The sequence below is a fragment of the Symphodus melops genome, assembly GCF_947650265.1.
Source record: "Symphodus melops genome assembly, chromosome: 2".
Classification (NCBI taxonomy): domain Eukaryota; kingdom Metazoa; phylum Chordata; class Actinopteri; order Labriformes; family Labridae; genus Symphodus; species Symphodus melops.
The window spans coordinates 8,980,201-8,999,444 of record NC_136692.1 but is presented as its reverse complement, the minus strand read 5'-3'; the positions used below and the strand labels follow the sequence as shown (position 1 = coordinate 8,999,444).

General features: G+C 40.0%; 1 protein-coding gene across 1 annotated transcript; it reads right to left on the bottom strand.

Annotated features, from left to right (window-relative positions):
* Positions 1-98: 98 nt before the first annotated feature.
* LOC306819863 (calcium uniporter protein, mitochondrial-like) lies at positions 99-14,608 on the bottom strand. The gene is made up of 8 exons (XM_079337469.1): positions 14,273-14,608; positions 3,550-3,619; positions 3,269-3,436; positions 2,243-2,347; positions 1,939-2,099; positions 1,642-1,845; positions 844-960; positions 99-381 (listed from the first exon to the last, which is right to left on the bottom strand). Exons 1-8 carry the CDS (start codon positions 14,381-14,383, stop codon positions 304-306), a joined length of 1,014 nt encoding a protein of 337 aa, XP_079193595.1. The 5' UTR covers positions 14,384-14,608; the 3' UTR covers positions 99-303.
* Positions 14,609-19,244: the final 4,636 nt, after the last annotated feature.

Sequence of the window (19,244 nt, the reverse complement as noted above, 5' to 3'; positions counted from 1 at the left end):
ACCGTTATGGGTGCTTACAAACACCCATCATATAAAGATCACTCGAAATCATGAAGTGCAATCCCAGCATAATAAGACAACAGGCAGAAAATTCTCTCTATGGATGGGAAATACTTTTATTCAATAATCCTCAGTATTTCTTTCTCAGAGATATAATGAGCATAGTTATCAAGACTATAAAATAAACATAAGAATGATATGGATTCCTGGTAAAAAGGTGTCTATCAAAATAAAGAAGGAAATAAACCCCATCCCCCTGAAGTGTCTAAGTTTTAGTGATCAGTAATCATGGCTTGGCTTTGTTTATGGCTTTGGCTGGATCAGTTCCAGTGGTAGCTGAAGTTGAGTTGGTTCCCTCAGGCGTCTCAGGTCCTCCTCCACCTGACACACAGAAAACAGAGCACTAATTACTCAACATTTATTCAGGTTGGTACCTGGAATGAACTGAATCGTAAATATTTAAGGCTCTTGAAACAAGACTCTTTGAATGCCAGTCTCTGGATACTTGTCACTATGATGTCAGAATGTGTATTTATCCAGGGATGTGGTTCATAACTAAATAAATAATGATAGTCCAATTTGTACTTAATGTTTTTTGACTTCATGTGATTTGACTTTGATGCAGGATAGCGAGTCACTGATATTTTAAGATAGTCTATCTTTCACTTCTGCTCAGACGCTTAGAATACAGAAACATATGTTGAATGTTTAGATGAGCTTTCAGGATAATCAATGATGACGGTTATGATTTTTAAGTGTCTCCCCCTGACGCAAAGAATAAAGCTCATTTAGGAATGTGGAATCTAAATGGAATTTAGGAAAAAGGTGAATCAGTCAACCAACCTGAGCCAGTTCATCCTTCAGTTCGTTGTATTTGTGCACGTTGAATTTCTGCTTGCTCGCCCCCTTATAAAAGTGTTGCAGGAACTTTCTGTCCTTCATCTCCGGGTAGATATAATCCTGTGGGAAAGAGAAAAAGGGATTGCTGTAAATGTGGGATGCAAAAAAAAAAAATGTACACATGTATGACATTGTACAACTGAGCACCGGGTTCATATTACTATGTTACAGGAATAGTTAAGGATGTTTGTAAATGCACTAGTTTTGTAATAAGAGGTTGAAATCTCTGCCACATCTGTCTGTTAAATATGATAAAAGAACAGAAGTTATCTGTGCCTGATGGTTACATAATGTACCTCCCAAGAACTTAAAAAAAAAACAATTTAACAAGTCATGTCTAATTTGTCCAATCCATAGAAAACCAAAAACTTCCATTTGTGGTTTTATATCCGGCATGTTTGTGTTGAGCTACGTCTCGGCCTTATGTACTAACTGTATTACGTATTGTTTGATCAGGCAAGCGCTTTCAGGAGAAATAAACTAAACTGAGATTACTTCTGCTGACTGTCGTACACTATTTAATAACAGTATTGATCTTCTCATCATACTAGATAGATAGATAGATAGATAGATAGATAGATAGATAGATACTTTATTGATCCCGAGGGAAATTCAAGAGCTGTCTACAACAATCTAATGAGTGTATTTTACTAATAGATGACAGTGTTCAGTGTTTATTTAATCAGATAAGGATACACATCTGGGAACCAACAGCTCAGAAGTTTTGTCCCTGAGATTTACCTGTTTGGTTAGGACGTAATAGGCAAAAGCTCCCATGCTGGTGCCGTAAGTGATGAAGTACGTCACGGGCTCCATGACGTCCCATGAATAGACCCACCATGTGAGCCACGCCAGAGCACCACCCTGCACAGACAACAGGGCCAGGCCGGTCCAGATGACCCTGGAGCTGTGGAACTCTGCTGTATGAGACAGCTGTGCCTTAATCTGTCAGGAAACCAATACAATGAGGGATGGGTTAACAGTCAGTGTGTAGAAGCCTGCTCATAAAACTATCTGCATTTAAATGTCCTCACATACCTTCTCCAGAGGTGACAGCTCCTGTTTGAGGTTGTCCAGTCTCTCCAGCAGCTGCCTCTCTTTCAGCAGGTGGTGTTCAGGCAGGTGCAGAGCCGTGTGCAGTAGATGCACAACGTGCTTCATGTCCTCCAGTTCCATGGCGTGCTCACTGGACGCACACACTGCAGCAGTGGGCAACAACACGGCAGAGGAGGAAAACAAAGTGAGATGAGTCATGGCTGGAGAACTAGTTCTTTTACACAAGCAGGGCTTGGTTTTCATTGCTCAGTAGACAACATTGATGACTGAAAAAAAACGTGTGTACCCTTTTCAGGGGAGCAGACATTGAAAATTGTATTATTGATGACCAGCTTGAAGTCTTTGTCCAGCAGGGTGTCTATCAGAGTTGTGTTGGCCACACGCTCTTCATCTGTTGGAATAAGAAAGACGTCCGACTCAGTCTTTTTACTGCAATCACATAACTCCCCCACAAACTCCATGTAGGCATCGACACACAAGATTACATCTGCATGAACCTCCAATAATTATCAACAGCGAGGTCATCAATCATTTGCACCCTAAACAAAGTTCCCATTAGACATATCAGAAAAATACAAAGGGTTTGAATATTGTATCATAAAAAACGTGTGTATCTCAGTGCTGATATCGAGTCCTATTTCCTGAAATGACAGAAATCTACCCGAAAAACTGTTTCTGAAAAATGTCCCTGTTTGTACAGCATTGGCTGATGTAGATGGACTGAGCGAGTCACACATTAATTACATTGCACTGCAGGAGTGTTGCATTGTGGGTCTTCAGGGAGATTGTAAAAGCCTTAGAGGTAACAAGAACCCTTATGTGATCTACAGTTGGACTGTAAAATGACATAAATGAAACGATCTAAGACAGAAGAAGATTTTGTTCCCTTTTCAAACTGGTGGTCTTCAGCCCCAGATGACAATTGTTCAAGATGTGAGGCAATTTTCCAAATTGCACACGGCTCCCTCAAGAGTCACAAAGGAGCTTTAGAGAACTTTCTTTTCCCCAGCTATGAGGCATTACAGATTCTGATGTGCACTAATGGAGTTCACTTTAGTGCCATAACCTGTGTGAAGGTATGTTACAGACCAGAAGGACTTTTGACATTCAGGACTCTCTCTACTTTTAAAAGCTGATTTATTTTTAAACCTTTAGGGTGGATGTTCAACAATTAAGCTGGTGATAATGAGTCAATCTTTTTTTCAGTAGGAGGAAACAACCTGTCGTACCAGGTTGAGCTAAACCTGAAAAACCAAAGCTGAAGAATGTAGACAAGCTAGCCTGCATGTTTGGCACATGTGTCACGTCCCACCTTTGGATAAGACGGAGGCAGTGACTCCGGGGTCCTCTCTCTGCAGATCTGTGATCAGGTCTCCTACACTCATCAGCATGGGCTGCAGGTAGAACAGACAATTCTCATTCCTGGAGGGCAATGGGACCTCCAGAACCAGGCGGCCATATTTATATCTCAAGGAAACATCTGCAACACAGAACGTTGGACATGTATTTTCATGGGGTCGAGATTGTGTGCTTGTGTTGGGATATCATGTCAGGATAATTTTCTATATTGTGAGTGTAGGAAGCAAAAATTACCACAGGGGGGCGGGAGTGTACTGTAGAAAAGAGCTTGACAACTTCTGAGGGAAGGCGACCTCTGCTGAACCTTAAAAAGAAAAATATGAAAGAAAATAGAAAGACCAAAAGAAGAAGGAGAGAAAGAAAGAGGATAAAGAAAATGAGTGCTGGCAGCGTTTTGCGATTGTAATCTGTTCTTCAAAGTTCATCCCGCCCTTTGTAAACTGTCGTGACAGCTGACACTGGACCTTACACACACACACACACACACAGCTTTGAGATTGCTTTCACTTTATAATTAATCACTTCTCTTCTGTGGAATTTCCAGCATTTGAGCCCTCGTTTCGCTCCATTTGTAAGTGCTGTGATGACATCCAAGCAGCTGTTAGTATAGATTGTTCTGATGAAACATCGTTCCTCTCAGCTGATAAACGCCACTTCATTAGGTTAATTACATTTTGGTCTGCAGCCTTTGCTTAATGCCTAATGAAATGCCAGAGAGTTTCTCAATAAAATCGCTGATCACTCTGCAAGTGTCCCCCACACTCGTCTGATAATAGAGAGGACAACTTCAGGAACAGCAAATATGTTCTAGTCAGTGGGAAAACTCCCTTTTCTTTTTGAACTAAATGTTATCTTTGGTATTTTGTTTACATGCAGACTCACATTTTCTCATTCATTTTCATGCCACTGGAATGTGGAATTAAAGTATAATCACAAACAGAACAACGTTTTCTGTCAGCTTCATATCCGGCTGTAACCTTAATTAACAGCATGATGATAATGAAATGTCCAGTGAAGAGATGTCAACACACGAGCTAAAACAGATTCCTTTGATAGAATTCCCTGTTAAGCTGACATCCAGAGGGGTCCACTCCCACTCAAATACGTTTTCCTCTAACTGACATGTAGGGAGACGTGGCAGCAACTCCCAGCCTCCCCCCTGTTGGTCATCTGGGAGTTTGTTCAATCAATATCACATTAAAGAGCACAACCAAAAGGAGCAGTCAAGATTCATGGGCTGGGAAAGCGAACAAACCTCGAGGCATGGTGATGGAGCTGAGGGTCCATCACATTTACACGCCGGTCAGGAGAAGGGGCTTTAACAGGATAACCAAACTTCACATAGAGTAATGACCAACCGTCCCCCGTGGCCTGCTGCGGCTTGAGTATGAGTCAACCACAAAGACTACAGCGCACAACAGACAACAGCCTGCTAGAACCAGGAGGTGAAACAGGTGCATCATAAGGGCAACTTGTTTTCTAGAGATTGCATACAACCTATACACGTTTTTTTCACATTGCTGATAGAGATGAGCACGATATCTCAAATGAAAATTTACTTGTAGAAATACTCTTGGCTTACAGCAAAATGTAATCTTTGCCTCTGTTTTCAAAGCACTACAATGTGGTGATGCATACATCTTGAATTTTCCCTTTGGTGATCAATAAAGTAATATCTTATATAGAGCAGTAAGGAGTGGGGGGGGGGGGGTATGGATGGGAGCCTCTACAGCTGTGGATGCTTTGCTTTACATTTTGATAAGGAAAATCTGAAGGAAAATCTGTGGGAAAATCATTAAAAAATGTTTTTTTTTTTTTTTTTTTTAAACTGTTGGATTGATTCTGTATACTACAACAGATTGAATACCTGACAGTCAAGTTACCCTATCATCAAATTAATTCACATAAATCACCAAACAAACCCAGAAGGCTACAATGGAGTCAAACAGTAGTTCCAAAGCTGAAAAATTTAAAACCACTTAATATTTGACCACCTTCAGCTGCGGGGAGAGTTTGCAAGCACTCCGATTCATTTTCTGTAAAATTGTTTATGTATTCAGATTATGTACTTCTTTGGACGTTGTTTTTATTGGAGAGGATGGCAAAAGACACGCAAATGGGGAAAGCATTGCTGGGATGCGTTTCTCTGTAACTAAGGGAATCTCATCTATTAACTGTGCTGTACCTAGACCCTGAAATAAAGTTTTTAAAATGTTAAAGGTTTACAAGCCGAAAAAGGTTCAACCTGAAAAATGAAGGAATATCTTGTGTCAGTTGTTGTATCTCACAGTCTTCATTATATACATATTAAGGCTGCAAATGCTCATGATGCTGTTTCTGACACCTGAAAAAAAAAGAGCTAAGTTATTGTGTGACTTCACACAGTTGACCTCAGACAACAAACACATTACCATTCTGCTAAACAGCCCGGAACAGCATTTATAGGCCCACCCACTGCTCTGACTCTGCCTCATTAAACTGAGTGCCATCACATACAGCAGGCGCAAGGGAATGTAATGGCAGTGTACACAATGCTGCTCCTCAGCACACCCTTACAGTCACGACAGTTTAAAAAAGGACTGAGTGGAGAAACATCTGAGCTCCCGCTGCACTTTGATGATAGGCTAATGTCAAAACAGTGTACGCTGAACCTCAAGGGTGAGGCTGGACTATGTGTCTCCTCTGTTTGGGTTATTGAACAGAGTCAATTCAACAGCTGAGTGACTCCGGGCAGTTTCTGTGCTGTGTGCACACAAACCATTCCCTCTATCAATCAACTGAACGTAGCCACTGTGGCATGTAATGCCTCTCGAGAACTCTGCGATGAGGAACAGTGGGTTTCCAAAGTCACGCTTCTCGCCCTACGCCCTTTAACATTGCAGCACACTGGACTACAAAGACCAAACGTTTCGGTTTTGCCGCCTTTATTTGCAACGACACAGAACAGCTACAAATGCACAAACAAAACACACAATTACAAAGCACAACAGTCGAATGATAAAGAAATGTGTTTATGTTTAAAAATCTGATCTAAATCCAAAGCAAAATCAATCTATATATTTTTGGGTGTTAAAGACAGATGATCACCCGACAAGCTGTGAAAGACTCATAACACTAAATGACCAACACATGAATAAAAGGTGTAATAACGTTTTTTATGAGCCTTCTGGGATTTATACTGCTCTAATTGCATTTGACTCTACAGAGTCATTTTCAAGAGTGTCCACAGCTGCTGCATGCTAGCATTTTTGCATAGTTGCACCAGTGCTTTGAGCTCAATGCTACCATTAGCAGGAAAAAATGCTCACATTTCAACACTTTTACAACACTATAAGGATTAGCAGGTGATGTTAACAGTGGTAACCATTTTAGCTGGCAAACATTGCTAATAAGCTAGTAAGGCTCCTTTCAATTGAATTGATTTTGCAGGTATTTGACAACGAAGTAGACAAACTAAAAAATCGGATGAAAAGATGGTACCAGTTTAAAAACAAATGGATCACCAAAGTTAGAAATTAAAGGGATACTTCATACATTTACATGAAGCTGTGTATCATTCACGACCATTCAACACTACTACCATGTTTCTAATGATACACAGCTTCATGCAAATGGGTGAAGTATCCCTTTAAAGAGATGGAAATGGAAAATGCGGGGATTACACGATTAACTTGGCTCAATAGTCTGGGGTCCATGAATTAATCCAAACAACAACATTTAAAGCAATATGTCAGATGGACTATCGGTGGACTGACCAAGAGCCCTGCGTTCAACATGACAGGAAGTATGATTGTCGGTATAAAACAGAAACTTTCTTAGTTATCTATCTCTTTCTAGAACTTTCCGAACATTTATTGGTGAAGTGAACAATTGGAACAAGCGCTAAAAAAAAGACGAGCTTCAATGAAATTAGCAAAAATAATTCAAAGGAGAAGCGTTAAGGGACTTTGCAATATGACAGGGTTGGACAAGAAAAGCTTATATGTCAGCTGTTTAGCTCTGCAGCAGGACACAAAATCTATCGTCTTTAAAATAAACATACTCCGTACACTGCATGACAAGCCATACCGTTTGAGCACTTTATATGATCCTTTCATTGGGGACACACCCATGCAGGGAGGACACACCCATAGATTATTAAAAGTCAACAAAGAATCCAAAGTTCAAGACGACTTGTCTGAACAAGCCCATTCACAGCAAACACAGTGAAGGCAGGCATACGGCCTGCAGAAAAGAGTGATCACTCACCAAACCACTGGCTTCTCTATCACGAATTGCACTTTTATCAAAAAGACACTGCACAGTTGCTCATCTGCTTTGAATTATTTTGCCCTGTTGTTTCTCAAAATAATCATCTGAGGGTATATTTACGCCTTCAGCTATACCTTTCTTATTTATGCCATGGAGAGATGGAAGACAGGGCATGAAAAAAAATGAGCAATGCGATGACTAACTGCCATGTCCTTCCTCTGCGATGAAGCATACTGGGGCTTCTTGCTCAGGCAAAAACAATGAACAGCGTTTATCAGAGTGACAGAAAGCCTCGTTTCCTCTGTAGGCTCTCATCATGGTATTCCATTATGAATCCTGTCAAAAGTGAGCTATGGCCTGTTGCATCCCTGCTTTCTAAAGGTACAGTATGTGCTCCCAGTCTTCTCAAGGCTCGGATACAACGAAACAGGGGTAAGGGATGTTTCCACAGACACACACACTTTGATAATGTGGTGTCTTACACTATCTCGAGGGCATGAATTGAAGCGGAAGTAAAGGAAAATGTGTGAGGGAGAAACAGCCTAAAAGCCAGGATGATAAATGAAGGCTGCCATGAGGAGAAATTGAAATGAATCCCCTTTGCCATTGTGACAAAGAGCAGCCAGCACCATACCATAAAAAATGATTTGCATTTGAAGCATTTGTCTTATTTTAAACAGTTAACGATCCATCACATTAGGAAGAGCGAACAATACAGTGACAGCCAAGGGAAAGACAAGGTTTGTGTTTGCATGGCGCCAACCTTATCTAAAGACAGTTCGTTAAAAAGTCACAACATGTAATCCAAAAGGCCCTTTCTTACATGGATATGAATTATTTCACTTTTTCCATCACAACCTCTTAAAGGCAGGGTTTGTAATTTTCGAAAACTAGCACGATTTTGTAATTAGCATTCTCTCTGAGCTCCCTCTTCACCCACCCGCTCCCCTCTGCGATCCCTCTAAAGCCACGCTCCCTCACTTCTATGCACAAGCGACATTGGTCCAGAGGCGGACCTCAGCTAATGCTTTGAGTGTGGGCTCGTGCATGCATGGGGTAGAGAACGAGCAGGGGGACAGGGAGGCATGATTGACCACATAAAACTTGAACCTTTAAGTTCCTCACAGATTTCCTCATAGTTAACTAGCCATGAGAAGAAACTTCTCCTGTTTGTCTCTAATGGTCTTATATTTGGGGTGGGAAATGATGTCAAGCAGAGACTCCATTATACTAAACCTATAAGAGCAGCACAAGTTACCACTATTACTTAAAAATGCAATCTAGACACTATAAAATTAAAACTGTAGACAGTGCCTCACCTTGCCCCTTAGCACTACACAACAACTGATTTAGGAATTCCTGCTGTGGTTGTCTGGTGCAAAGATCTAGATTTAAAAGGGAAGTGACAATTTTAACACAGAAAAAAAAACCCAATTCATCTGGAGGAAAAACTGAACTTCCCCTTCTAAACACATGTAATACTGCCACAAAACCTTTGCCAACTTGAGTGAGTCACATTTTCCTTGTGGTCATTTACAGCCCAGCAGTGCATCATGCTCAAAGCACACGTGTTAAATAGATTGTTAGAATAAAAAGTCATTTTAATTTACAATTTAAAAAAAAATCCTGTAGAAAACAGTCTCAGGTTTAACGGAGTGAGAAGCTCCATTGTGTGTCCAAAAGACAAACAAACTCTTTACATTCTGTCCATTTAAAATGCATTGTGCATTTATGAACTTTATCATATTTGTTAAACGGACTTCAACGCCCATAATCAGTCAACTCGCATTGGTTCCATTTGTTTACAAAAAGGTTTTAGTCCTTATGCAAATATCATAGGCCCACAATGTTGTAAGTCATAAAGTACATCTGAATGTTTCAAAACACGAGTGATTCCAACAGCAAACAGTGAAAAATTATTTATTTCAAGTATCTATTTTTTTTTTTTTTTTTTACTTCAAGGGTAATAATAAACCCAGTTTTCTTCAAGTAAATCAATAATGACTCGGCACAAGCATAGTTCAAGTATAAACATTAGTGACTGTGCCATTCATGCTTTTAAAATTTTTTAAATTGTATAGTACATTTAAAAACCACAATTGTGAAAATAAAAAGTATTTAGAATCAATAGCTGATACATTACGTATATGTGCTGTCATCTGTTTGGGTCTAAATGGCTTGAAAGAGAGATAATGTAACTATTATAACTATTATATCCAATGTTTTCATGCTCTGATCAACAGTTTGTCTATTGGTACTATTATCCATATTGTAATTAGAAACCAATGAATTTACATCTCCGGGTTATGTAACCAAGACCTGCCGGATTTTAAAAAATAAATTAAAAAAAACCTAAGTAACTTAAGCATTAAAAGTTTCTATCCGAAGCCTGCATAAACAAGCAACCTGAAAATAATATGTAGACATCTGCAATGGTTGCACAACAACTAAAGCATTTCACTAAGGTCAGGACTTTGCCCTTCTCTTTTCAATAGACAATTTGCAAGTTGACTTGTGAATCAAAATATGCAAACTAAGGCGGGTGGGTCGATGGGATCCTAGGTCAAGAGTGTACTGACTCTACATATTTTTCACTGGCAGGGCTGGAATATGCCTTCAGTGCTTTCCCAGTGCTGCCTGACAGGAGAGGCATGCTGAGTTAGATTAACAATGGGGTTTATTGATTGCACTACCTGGCTGGGATCTGATTACATTGCAGACCCCCTCCAGACATGTTTTATCTGATAGCTCTCAAACTGCATTTCTTCATGCATAAAGACAGAGTATCATCGCACATTTTCTCTATTCCAGCAGAGATATAAAGATCACACATTTGTTCTGCATTTGTTATCTTTGCTGGACAGCTGACAGAAGGGAGGCAGAGGGGAAACAAGGGAGTAGAAAGATGTCGGTATAGTGCAAGCAGAATATGCCTTTTATCCACTGTTCCACCAGATATCCCAGCTAACATGTTAAACAAGGTGTAAATGGAGTCTACAACCCTGCTACAGCATTCTCTCACTGCAGCTCTTTGGAGGGTTTTTTTTCCCATTCAGAGCAGCACATGTACCAAGTTAAAGACCTCCATATCCATTAAGTAGGACTGTCAAATGGTTCTTTTTTTTTTAATCACAATAAATTGCTGAATTTCAACATTTCACCACCATTCATCCTATTTAAAAAAAACTTTTAAAATTCCATTATTTTGCATTGCAAAAACTGTTTTGAAGTCCTATATGAACCAATTACAAGTATCTTGATTTGGAAATGAAATGAATGCAAAAAATTTCCTTTATTTTCGAGAGTGTCACATCATTATTAATTAAAGGAGAACTGCACTGCCATATCAGTGTGGTCTGAAACAATGACTTACATGTAGGAGACATCTTCAAAGGGCTTATTCTGTGAAAAATTGTGATTACTTTTACTTTTTTAAATGATTAAAATGATACACATTAAGAATTATGCAGGATGTGTGTGTGGCTACCTGACGTGACGTCCAACGATCTCCGGTTTAAGTGACAGAATTTTGAGTTCCAATTAAGTTGCCAGTGTAAGGTTAACAATAAAGCTAATACACCGTCTCAAAATACTGTTCTTTGCTCTGCTTTGAAAGGAAGAATGTGCAACTTTTTGATCCAGTATGTCCTCCTATAAGCCTGGCATCAGCAGTCATGAGTCATGATAGTGGGAAACAGGCAGCCTGGCTTGCTGAAGTAAAACTGCAGCCAGAGTGATGCCAGTCCAGATGTTGAAAGGTAACAACAGATGGGGCCAGCTGCCGGACAAAATGTCACCCCTGACGGTAACGGCCTCATGTTGGTTTCAGATGCCATGATTTTTTGGAGCTCATGGATTGTATGAAATATTGGCCAGACACATACAGAATCTCACTGACACAAATGTTCTTATCATTTCAGCACAAACTATAAATATGACTCAATGGTGACAACAACAGCACTGTTTCCTCTGGATCTGTCCCTGCATGCTGTGGGAATCTGCTTGTGCATAATCTGTTTTCGCAATGTGCAGTATAGATGTCACACAGTGCTGACATGAGCCAAAGTGTTGGAGAAAAGCTGGGCTGCATTTTTCTAAATTGTCTCCAGTATATCAATTATCGGTGAGTGTAGGAGCTCAATTGTTTGAAATTTGCAAACAAGTGTGTTACCGTCAAAGTGGCATCTTCACTTGTCCTCCTGTAAATAAAACTAAAGAATGCTGCAGAGAAAACTCTGTAATGTGCAGTAAGGGGAATGTATATACTGCCGTTCAAATTGTTCTTAGCACTCATGCTCTATCAGCAGTATTTCAAGCTTCTGCATGATATGATGTAGACCTTTATATCATGCAGTACTGACTGAGGAAGAGAAACACATGATGTGAAATCACTTTAGTGGCACAAAAGCAAAAACAGCTTGCAGGTTTGCATAAAAGGGGCCGTGTCTGCCTTCATAAGGTATTCTCTGCAGCAAACTTTTGCTGAAGGCAGGCCAAAAGTAACAGCAGATGTTTAGTGTTGTTAGGGGGTTTATCTCCTGTGAACTCTGAGGGAATGCAGCGCCTATTTTCGAATAGTGATTCAAATGAAATGTGACAAAAATACAATAGTCTTCCTGACCAGTAAAGAAAATACAGGTTATGAACAGTGGCTGCTGACACAGCTTTATATTCAATTCACGTCTGCACGCACTCACAATATCAAAGTCGTTCATACTGAGTGCTACGCAGGGGAACAGAACAAGTTGATTGAGAACGATTTGCTGTGTCAAAGTCTAAGGTACTCCATTTTTCTTTTCTCATTAAAAAACCTCTGAATGAATCCCTGTCTATTTCCTCTGTCAACACTACATTCTCAATGATCTGCATTACTTGTGTGCCATTCATCAGGCTTTTTTTTTTTTTTTCTTAAATCCTGAAACTGGTTTTGTATGCAGCAGGATACTCTGTCTTGTCAAAGTCTCTGCTAATTGTACCCACCTATTTCTAACAAGCCGTGTTTATGCCACACCTTTAAAAACAACATTTCATCACATCGTAGAGGCTAAACTACAGAGCCTTTGGAGAAAAAAAAAACAATTGGGTCTTAGGACTATTCAGGATTCAAAAGAGAGAAGCAGTGTACACACAGTAATGTTGTAAAACACATCATTACAATATTGAAAAAGGATTTCTCACAAATAGTCCAGATGTTTGTGGAAACCGACCATGTTATATTTCAGGGACCCAAGTTGAGAGAATGAGAACAGGCTAACACATGGCTTCTGCCGAATCCTCCAAGCTCCAACCAGGGCCACAGAACAACAATTAGTAGTGAGATGCGTCATCATATCAACATGCTAAGCATAATGAAAGGTGAAGCATGAGCTAGCTGGGCATGGGTCCGCCCAAGAGGCCTGAAGCTCCTTCGAGCACCATAGACAATTATATATTACGGCATGGCTGCATGCAGAGTGTGTCTGCAGTCAGAAGTCTAAATGGAGATTGCTGTCGGACATTTTTCATACAGTTTGTCCTCTAAGATGAGGAAAACTTCAGCTCCAATATTATATACGACCCTGGCTAAAAATAGAAGCCATCTTAGTCAGTCTAGCGAGCAGGAGTGACTCATGACAGCTTGCCCATTTTACAGATATAATGGCTTTCTCCTCAACCCCACAAAGTACATGTCAATATTCACTAAGTATGGAGAGGATGGCATTCGGCCGTTTCCCTCTTCTTCTTCCTGCTGCTGCTGGCCAAGATATGAAACGTCCACTTGGGATAGGCTACCACACGACTTGGCTGACATGTGCATTTTCTAGCGTGGACAATAAAATGGAAGATACAAGATAAGTGATTTAAACTATTCTATTAAACAGCATATTAAATCAACTGTGGGTTCAACTCCACCATCACATTCTCTAGGTGGCGCTCTAATGTTGTTTAATTGTGTGTAGCATTACCCACCTGAACAACAACCACCATAACTGTATCCATGCAATGCTTCATGCAGAAATGTTATCCTTCAACTGAAGCTCTGACATGGTCGATGTTAGAAATGTCTCTCGTGATTTTCCTGGGGAACTCAAGTATCTGCTTAGAGTGAAGAAGTGTGTTTAGCAGTCTAATCACGGTCTCCAGCTTCAGATGGGTGCCTGAATGGTTTTCTCAGAGGAGTAATTGAATGAGACTTGCTTTAGAGAGGAGATAATGGATGTTAATGTGCAAAAAAAGGTCACAGTTTTCAAGGCTTTATCAGTTATGCACAGTTATGAACCATCTAAAAGACCCCGAGGAGCAATGTAATGTCACTTGAATTATTTATGCTGTCCTCTAAATGGTGATTACAATTGTAGGGCACAGAAAACACAATGTGACAAACTGTGAGAGATCCCAAAAGGTGATCACAGTCACAGACATGAATGTGAAAACTGATATTCAAGTATTTCCCTGTTGGCTATGGGGTGTTACACTACACAGTGTGACACAATAAAGCAACTAAAAATGAAATCCATTTACGAGCAGCGATTTCAAGTAACTGAAATCAGCATTTCAAGAACTGCACAGCAAACAAAATTGAATGTATGCAAACAGTTGGGTTCAAAACAGGAAACCAGTTCAACTTTACTTTGTTAAATTCCGGTACACGTAGTTTGGTTGGCAGTGTCTAAACAACCCGACAGCGAATTCAATGGAGAGAAAAAAAGCTTGAAGACTAATTTACCTGTTGGAGAAATGTAATTGGACGTGCAGTATTGACACCGTAGTGGAGAAGAGGAGGAACACTTCCAAAGATTCTCGCCGTAACTTTACTGACCATCCGAAGCGAAGCCATCGCCAGCTGTTATCCGTGTTACGAGTAGATCCTTTGGGGCATACTGGGCAACAAAAACCCCCCACTCCCTTCAAATGTGGCTCTGCACCCGGTTTAGTCAGCTGAAAACAAGGTGTCCTCTCCTCGGTGTGAATAACAACGGATGATCTGTAAAAAGCTACGGCGGGACAGACTGAGGGAGGAAACAGCCCTCAGTCAGAGCTGCATACCGTTTCCTCTGACAACACAGGCTCCACTCCCTATCCGCCTCCTCCCCCCTCTTTTTTTATCCCTCTCTTGTCGGTTAGATTCACATGATTCATGAGCCAGCCTGCAGGGGAAGCCAGGGCCACTAAGGATGCCACTGATTCCTACGAAAGTGAGGGTAAGTCAACCATGCGTCCCAAAACAACCAGATCCAACCTTAAATAGCAAGTGTGCGGATCAACCTGCTTGTTAGCTTGTGAATAAAAGTAGCAGGAACTAAAAAAAAGTGCCTGCTTATAGGCTACAGTGTACGGATAGCAGGGGTCTCCAACCTTTCTCCATCTGAGAGCTCCTTTGAAAATATAAAAGTGGCTAAGAGCTACTTGCATCAAAAATGCAATTGCAATTGCAAACAAAAATAACTCAATCAGTAATCTTCCATTCACATCAAGGTCCAAGAAGAAAACATGAATATTTAACGCTTCTTATTGTGCCACATGTCAGCCATGTTACTGTCCAAAAAACATTACTACTTTACACTGAATAGTGGAAAGAGGTGCATTAACTGTCTTTTTTTTTTTTTTTTTTTTTTTTTTACAGTCAGCAAACTTATAAGTGAGCAACTGGAAACCTGTACCCGAGCTAGGTGCTGGAGACCCCTGCGATACAGGCTATATCAATACCACCAACCTGGTGTCATGTCAGCCTCTGTCTGTTGGATAGCTTTTAAATGTGGCAGGTTTTCTGTCTTGTCCACTAAGCGCCAACACAGGAACAATAGCCAAAACAGACAAATATTCATAATGATTAGCATAAACCTTTAGAGCTGCACTCTAATTAGCTGGTGACAATTTTTGGCCATCTTGAACTTTTCGTCACTTTGGATTTATCAATATCAAGGTAAGTAGCACTTCTTTGACCTTCCTCGCATAGCCTGTCTACTTACATTTTTATCAGATACGATGAGATCTGTCTCGGTTTGCACTTTTAGTATTAATTAAGCAATTTTACTGGAAGGCAAGCATTGCTTGAAAAATTCAAACTACCAGTATTTATTATTAAATCATTTAAAAATAATGACTAGCTATTAATGGACAGCCTCCTTTGCATGAGGCCTGCTGTTGGGCTCAGTGTAACAGTTCTTAGTTAATAATGCATATGAGAGGGACTGAGGAATAAAAGGAAGGTTGTTCAAATTGAAAAGTGACTTAGTAGCCAGAGAGTAATATGAAAGCTCCAGTAGCTGTAAGATTTAAAGAGAGCGACTCCCACAAGTGTGATTCCCCCCGCATGGTGAGGTGCTACTAACCTCTCAGGTGGGTTACTATGTGGGCGAGAAGATATTATTTTTCTGTGCCTACAATAATATAATATAATAAGCTTGTGATCATGGTTTATCACTCTTATATTATTGGATGTTAAGATGACCCCCATACTTTACAGCTCTCAAATGACAACTACAACAGCATAGATTTTCTCCTACCTAAACAAGAAATAACTCCACACCCCGAGAAGACCCTTGATGCTTTCTGGACCATGTTGAGAACAACACTGACCTCAACGTAATTGTGTTTATGAACAGGATTAAAGAAGTTGAAAATGAAGTTCAGTTGGGATGGAAAACATTCTACTATATGTTAAATAGGATACAGGATGTGCATGTTTAATTATTTGTGAAAATACTATAGTGAATTGCCAAAAACTCAGTATAATCTGTATGATTTCAACTGTTGTCTTTATTTTCACATAGCACAAAATTAATATGATGAAATGCATACTGTATTGGCTTGGAGAATGTGAAAATGAATCAGTACATTTAATAAGTAGATTGATTAGGCTTTTATGGACACATTGGTTCTTTGCCTCCAAACTACTTAGTTAATTCTCAGCCTGTGTGATACATCATTTTCCCAACAAGGTCATGCTTAATGCATTTTAAACAATAGAAACAGTGAATACATGGCCAATAAAGTAGATTCTGATTTTAGCATTTTATTGACCTACTGTATGCACTCTGTTAGCTGAACCTGGTCAATAGGAACTGTAAAAACCCTGATTAAATCTTATTTTCTTGTTATCGTGACATTCAAGCCGATATACTACTGCTTTAAGCTTCCTCATGAGAAACATTTTTATCTTTCAGGGCTGCTTCTAACCATTATTACTAATAGTTTCTATAAAATGTCAGAAAATGGTGATACCAGAAGTCCAAAGTAATATTTTATTATTAAGCTGTCTAATGTTTGCAGCTCTACTTACTGTCAAATCAGCGTTGAATAAACAAACATAGAACACTTGATTATCTTGTCATCTTATAGCCTACAATATTTGATGCTGTTTGTGTAAATGAGTTTTTTTTTCTTGTTTTATATTTATTTTTGGCCTTTATGATATGGCGATTTATGATATACCAAACTGACCAGTGAACTGATAGGTAAAAGTCATTACTCCCTGAGAGAAGATGGAGAGGGGTGATGTGTAATCGATATGCTTTTGGCAATGAGGTTTGTTTTTCATCTTTAGAATAACCTTTCATCATTCTTTTCAGATAAACTGCCAACAGAAATTAACTAACATCAGCATATTGTCACTTTTATTGAGTCTTGTCCAAGCTTTCAGACACTTACGAAATTGTGTTTGTAAATGTTTTGTGCAGTTACTGTTCTTTTTCAGTGAAGTCATTACCCATCAGCCCGCTGATAGATTTATCCTTTTATTTTGCCGACAAGTTGATTGAGTAAGACTGCATTCAGCTCTCTTGCTGAATAGAGCTATTTATGGGACGTGTGCCAAGTTCTTTTTCTAATAAAAGGGCTCGCTTCTTCAAGGCCATTAAGAGATGCTGCACTTGACTTGCATAGGTAGCATTTTGTCTGCAAGTTATTATAAATCACAAGGCGATGCAAACAGTAATTGGATATTTGTGATGACAAAACTCTTTCAAGCTTAGGTATTCCACCACACTTTGTATCCTGTTTTAAGCCCTTAGGTATTGTAAATAATACACGACGCCACCGTATTATATTGTTTAAACTTAAATATGGTTTTTACAGTACATCATTTGATTCTCTGGTTAGTATTACATTTTGATGGCTCTTTATAGAAGTAGTCAGAAATGTTTCTTGTATTGTTTTGATGGATATATTTTTTTTAAATGGCTCAAGGATGGTCGAACAGACAGAGACTGCCACCTTGTGCACTTGGGGTAGCATTACACCTTAAATACACACTAACTTATCTGTACTGCTTCTGTTTGAGCTCCTTTAAATGTATAGTTATTATTATTTGTTGCAAGGATAATATTAATAGCCAGTCTTTTGATGTCTATGTTTTGAAATTACTGACTTAATGACTATAGTTGGCATTATACAGTTTTCATAATACTAAACATTCTCTCAGGTGGTAAACAAACAGTCATACTATTTAAATATTTTATATTTTAAACTATGAATCAAATTTAAAAAATGTTTTTATTTGAAACTGATTAAATTGACTGTTAAAAAATGTACTGTCTGCATTATTCATTAAATCCAAAGTTCTTTGACGAGAGACTGGTGCTCACTGAAGCTAAGATAATAGACGAAGAGAGATGGGCATAGTCACCGAAACGTTAACCGTTAACAAACAAGTTAAGTATGATATCAGTTGAATTAGTTACTATTTACCAGAAGTTTAAGGTACTGTTAATGTTAACACGTCAAAAGCATCAGCTTTTTGTGATGTCAATCGATTGTATTTCTTAGTAGAAAACTCTTATTTACATGTGTGTGTATTGAAAATATAGAATTATTGAAAACTGTTTTCATATACCACCTCCCCTGATGGCCCACTCTCTAGTGTACTGAAAGGTGTGCTAAGCAGGTCAAAAGAGCATGCAAAAAAACAGCTTGCAGGGCCTCAAAAAGGGAGACCAGAAACAGGGGTTGTACATACCCAGGATGGGGGTCCTGAAACAGGGAGTTGGCTGAACCATCGACTGAACCCGGAGTGGACAGGACAGTCGACGGGAAGTAGGAGTGGACAGGACAGCTGAGGAGAACTAGGAGTCGGCTGGTCTATGGAGTGGGAACCATAGGACAGACTGCTGAGGGGGACCCCCAATACTGGAACTGTACCCAGCACTGTTCAGCCAGGACAGGAGGAAGATGGCGCTCTGCTGGGACAGGAGACAAAAAACAGTATGCCGCAACAGGGGGCAGATGGTGCTCTGCCAGAACTGGGGTACTGGGAGGCTGAGGCTGTGGCACTGTGAACATGAGGCTCTTGGGCACTAAGAGGCTGAGTCATTGGAAAGCACTAAGACTGCTTAACTTGGGGGCCAGGAGGCTGGGTCCCTGGGAGGCCTTGAGGTTGTGTTACTAGAAAGCTGGGAGAAATGGGAATTGAAAGGCCTTGACACGATGGAGAACAGAGGCTGGGTCAGGGCACTGAGCAGCAGAGACTGGGTCATTGAAGAGCATGCAGGCTGAACCACTGAGGAACATTGAAGCAGAGAGAGTCTATAGCATTGGGCAGCAGAGACTCCTGGGCACTGCAAATCTGGGGGCTGCTGGGCTGCAGAGACTATGGGATGCTGGGTAGTGGAGACTCTCGGGTCGCTGGGCATCAGACTGGGGTCACTGGGGTACTGGGAGACTGGAGTCAGGGGCAGTTTTTGACAGGAGAAGGTAAATCA